The 3,905-nt window shown below is 60.0% G+C and overlaps 1 protein-coding gene across 1 annotated transcript; it reads right to left on the reverse strand.

The window, feature by feature from the left end:
- Positions 1 to 1,142: 1,142 nt before the first annotated feature.
- LOC123938400 (proline-rich protein HaeIII subfamily 1-like) lies at positions 1,143 to 2,757 on the reverse strand. The gene is made up of 3 exons (XM_045999732.1): positions 2,577 to 2,757; positions 1,952 to 2,185; positions 1,143 to 1,480 (listed from the first exon to the last, which is right to left on the reverse strand). The coding sequence occupies exons 1-3, from the start codon at positions 2,755 to 2,757 to the stop codon at positions 1,143 to 1,145; spliced, it is 753 nt and encodes a 250-aa protein (XP_045855688.1).
- Between the last annotated feature and the right edge of the window lie 1,148 nt (positions 2,758 to 3,905).

Here is a 3,905-nt window from a genome sequence, read left to right on the forward strand (position 1 = left end):
CATGACTACTCACATTATGTACATCTTTTTGTAAACTATTTGAGAACTATGAATTCCATAAGGGCATGAAAGTGACAGGCATTGTCATCCGTCTGCCCCAGAGCCCTTTGGGTAGGAGAGGAATGGCCTTTGTGAAGCAGTTCCAGAGAATCAGCACAAATCCCATTAGGAGGCCTTCAAGAAGACCAACCTGAAGTCAGTAATTCAGAAGTAGCAGGAACTGTGGCAAAGTGTGTTTGCTTGGATGCATGTTTTTGAAAGCCTGTTCTGATACTTCACTGTAAGGGCCTGGTTAGCCAGATGGAGCCATTTCGTAGCAAACTGGAATTGACCGTGCCCCTCCCAGAGAAACTTACTTGCAAACCCGGATACAGTGGTGGGCCAGGCGGATGGAGACATCCAATCAGTGGGACGTGCATATATTTACTATGGTAAATTGAAATTCAATTGGCCAGCCGTATTGCCCATCTAGCATGACTGTGCAGTTTTCCCTGTGTATTGCAATCTCATTGGCCGCCGGTGTGTGGGGCGGGCTCGACCGCCTCTATAAAGGTTAGTCTGTGCGGCTGGGAGGAGTCGGCGTCCAGAGCGTCCTGAGCGGCGGGCACGTGGTGGTCTTGGGGAGAAGCATCGTCGACCGGAGGGGCAGCGTCGCCGGGGAGCAGCTTCGTCGTCTGGAAGGGCAGCGTCGCCAGGCAGCAGCCTCCTCGTCTGGGAGCAGCCTGTCTTCGGGAGTGGCGTTGTCCTCGGGAGCGGCATCATCGTCCGGAGCTGCTTAGTCGCTGGGGAGCGGCCTCGTCATCGGGAGCGGCTTCTTCCTCTGGAGCGGCCTCTTCCTCCAGAGCGGCCTCATGGTCAGGAGCGGTTGCGTCGCTGGGGAGCGGCCGCGTCAGAGAGCAGCGCCACCGGGAAGGGTCTTCGTCAGGTAGGGTAGTCTTCGGGGCCAGCGTCGTCGTCGGGAACGGGCCTTGCCGCTGGGGATCAGTCTCGCCCCGAGGAGCAGCCTCGCCACTGCGGAGGGTGGTGGCCACCAGGGGGAGGGTCGTAGCTGCCGGGAAGGAGCGGCGCCCCCAGGGAGCGGGCTCCCCCGGTAGGGTCGTTGCTCGGGGCAGGGAGGGTTGTCGCCCACCGCCATGGAGGGTCTATGCCCGCCGCGGGGGAGGGTCGTCGCCGCCGGCGAGATGCCTCGCGGTCGGGAAGGGGCCGTGCCTGGTGTCAGGAAAGAGCTTCCCCGCGGGTGAGCCTGTGGCGCCTGGATTGGCCTCTCCCGTGGTCGGGAAGGGAGGGGCCTCGCTCGCCGTCTGGAATGTGTCTAGCCATGGGGACCTGCCTCGCTGGGTAGGATCGTCGCTCTCTGTCGGGTAGGGTCGTTGCTGTTGAGAAGCGACCACGCCGCCAGGAAGGGGCCGCTCTGCCAGTGAGCGTCCTCGCCGGGTAGGGTGGTCGCTGGTAGCCGTGGAGTAGGGGCTTTGCCCGCAGTCTGGAAGGGGCCTCACAGTCAGGAAGCGGCGCCGCAGGGGAGCAGCAGCGCCTCCATGGAGCGGCCTCGCAGGGGAAGGTCGTCGCCGCCGGGGAGGGTCCTCGCCAGGAAGGGGCCACGCTGCTGGGGAGCAGCCTCACGGGGTAGGATCATTGCTTGCCGCCGGGGAGGGTCGCCGCCCGTCTCCGGGATGGGGCCGCGCCGCGGTGGAGTGGCCTTGTCTGGTAGGGTGGTTGCTTCTAGTCGGGAAGGGGCCTCGCCTGCCCTGGGGTAGGGGCCTTGCCTGCTGTCTGGAAGGGGCCTCGCCATCCGGAAGCGGCGCCACAGGGGAGCAGCAGCGCCACCAGGGAGAGGCCTAGCTGGGGAGGGTCATCGCCGCGGGGAAGGAGCAGAGTCCTCAGGGAGTGGCCTCGCCATGTAGGGTGGTCGCCCGCCACCAGGAAGGGGCCTCACCAGGCTTCGGGAAGGGGCCTCGCTGCTGGGGAGCGGGCCCTGCCTGGGAGCAGCCTCCCGGCTTAGGGACCTCGCCCGCCCTGGGGAACGGGCCTCGCCCACCGTCGGGATTGGGCTCTCTGGGTAGGGTCTTCGCTGGTAGTCGGGAAGGGGCCTCGCCTGCTACCAGGAAGGGGTCTCGCTGCAGGGGAGCCGCCTGGCTGGGTAGCATCTTCACTGGTGTAGGGTCATCGCTGTCCTGGAGTGGTCTCACTGCCAGGAAGCGGCCTCACTGCTGGCAAAGGGCCTCTCCGCCTGCAAGGTTTCACGCCTCCGGGGAGTGGCCTCGCTGGGTAGGGTCATAGCTTGTAGTTGGGAAGGGGCCTCCCCCGCAGTCAGGAAGGGGCCTCACAGCTGGGAAGTGGCGCTGCAGGGGAGCAGCGGCGCTGCAGGGGAGCGGCGCCTCGGGGAGCGGCCTCGCAGGGGAGGGTCGTCGCCCGCCGCCGTGAAGCAGCTTCGCCAGATAGGGTAATGGCTCCTAGTTGGGAAGGGGCCTCGCCGCTGGGAAGGGCCTTGCCCTCTGTTGGGTAGGATTATTGCTCGCTGTGGGGTAGGGTCATCGCTGTCCAGAAGGGGCCTCTCAGTTGGGAAGCGGCGTCTCAACCGAGCAGCAGCGCTGCCAGTAAGCGGCCTCGCAGGGGAGTGTCGCTGCCGCCAGGGAGGGCCATCACTCGCCTTTGGGTAGGGTCTTCGCCGCCCTGTAGGGGCTTCACCGCCTTGAAGGGGCCACACCACAGGGAAAGGGCCGCTCCGCCAGGGAGCAGGCTCGCCGGTAGGGTCGTCATTCGCCCTCAGGTAGGGTCATCACCCGCCCTCCGGAAGGGGGTAGGATCCTCACTCGCAGTCCTGTAGGGTCGTCATCGTGAAGTGGTCTCACCACTGGGAAGCGGCCTCACTGCAGGAAAAAGGCCTCGCTGCCTGGAAGGGGCCACGCCTCCTGGTCCCATGCCTGGGAAGGTCATCGCTGGCCATCGGGTAGGGTCGTCGCCATCTGGAGCGGCCTCACCATCGGGGAGCGGCACCGCCGGGTAGGGTCCTCATTGGCTAGGAGTATTGTCCAGAGCGTTGTGGTTGGGTAGCGGAGTTGGGAGCGGCATTGTCCAGAGCAGCGGCATTGGGCTCGGTGTTCTCATTGCCTCTTTGTAAGAGAGGGCCCCAACTGGTTGGTTTGATTTTTGATGCTTGGCGTGAAATAAAGCTTTTCTCGACTGGCTTTGCATCAGTCTTTGATCATGGACCCTAACACTACTAAAGGAGATAGATGTTCAATAACTGGAAACTGGGTCAAGCTTTAAATCTTCTGTTTGTCATTCTGAAAAGTAATCCTTATAAATGGCTGCTTTGGCAAGACAGCACATTAAAACTGACACTTGAGTGGCCAGATCAGGTAGGCCTCTTAAGGCAGCACATGTGAACAATAGCACAGTTGATCCTTAGACCGGACCCTTTGAGGGCATAACCAATAGTAGTAACTACTAGTAAATGGGTACATTGGCGTGTTGCCTTTTGCCGTGGCTATTCTTGGAGGAAAGGTGATAAACATGTCATGAGATCGGGGCATGTGCTTTAAGATGGTTTTCCATGTTTCTGCATAGGAAAGAGATTTTTACATTAAAATTAAAAAGAAAACCAATTACTAGGCTCTCCTTGATCTATCAAAACTAATAATGATTGTCACAAATTTGCCCTGTGCTGTGTTCCTGAAATACGTAGCTTAGTTCTTTCCATTCTCTGGTGTTTTTTTTTTTTTTCTTTTCATTTTATTTATTTTTTCAGCGTAACAGTATTCATTGTTTTTGCACAACACCCAGTGCTCCATGCAAAACGTGCCCTCCCCATTACCCACCACCTGTTCCCCCAACCTCCCACCCCTGACCCTTCAAAACCCTCAGGTTGTTTTTCAGAGTCCATAGTCTCTTATGGTTCACCTCCC

This window comes from Meles meles, chromosome 3, assembly GCF_922984935.1.
Source record: "Meles meles chromosome 3, mMelMel3.1 paternal haplotype, whole genome shotgun sequence".
Lineage (NCBI taxonomy): Eukaryota > Metazoa > Chordata > Mammalia > Carnivora > Mustelidae > Meles > Meles meles.

Excerpts from the sequence above, each read along its gene's own strand:
- LOC123938400 (XM_045999732.1), bottom strand. The coding sequence starts at position 2,757 with ATGACGACCCTACCGGCGAGCCTGCTCCCTGGCGGAGCGGCCCTTTCC. Across the intron at positions 2,186-2,576 it reads ACTGGCAGCGCTGCTGCTCG|TGAGACCACTCCAGGACAGC; the intron begins GTTGAGACGCCG and ends GCTTCCTGGCAG. Across the intron at positions 1,481-1,951 it reads GCCCGCTCCCCAGCAGCGAG|ACTGCGGGCAAAGCCCCTAC; the intron begins GCCCCTTCCCGA and ends GGCCCCTTCCAG.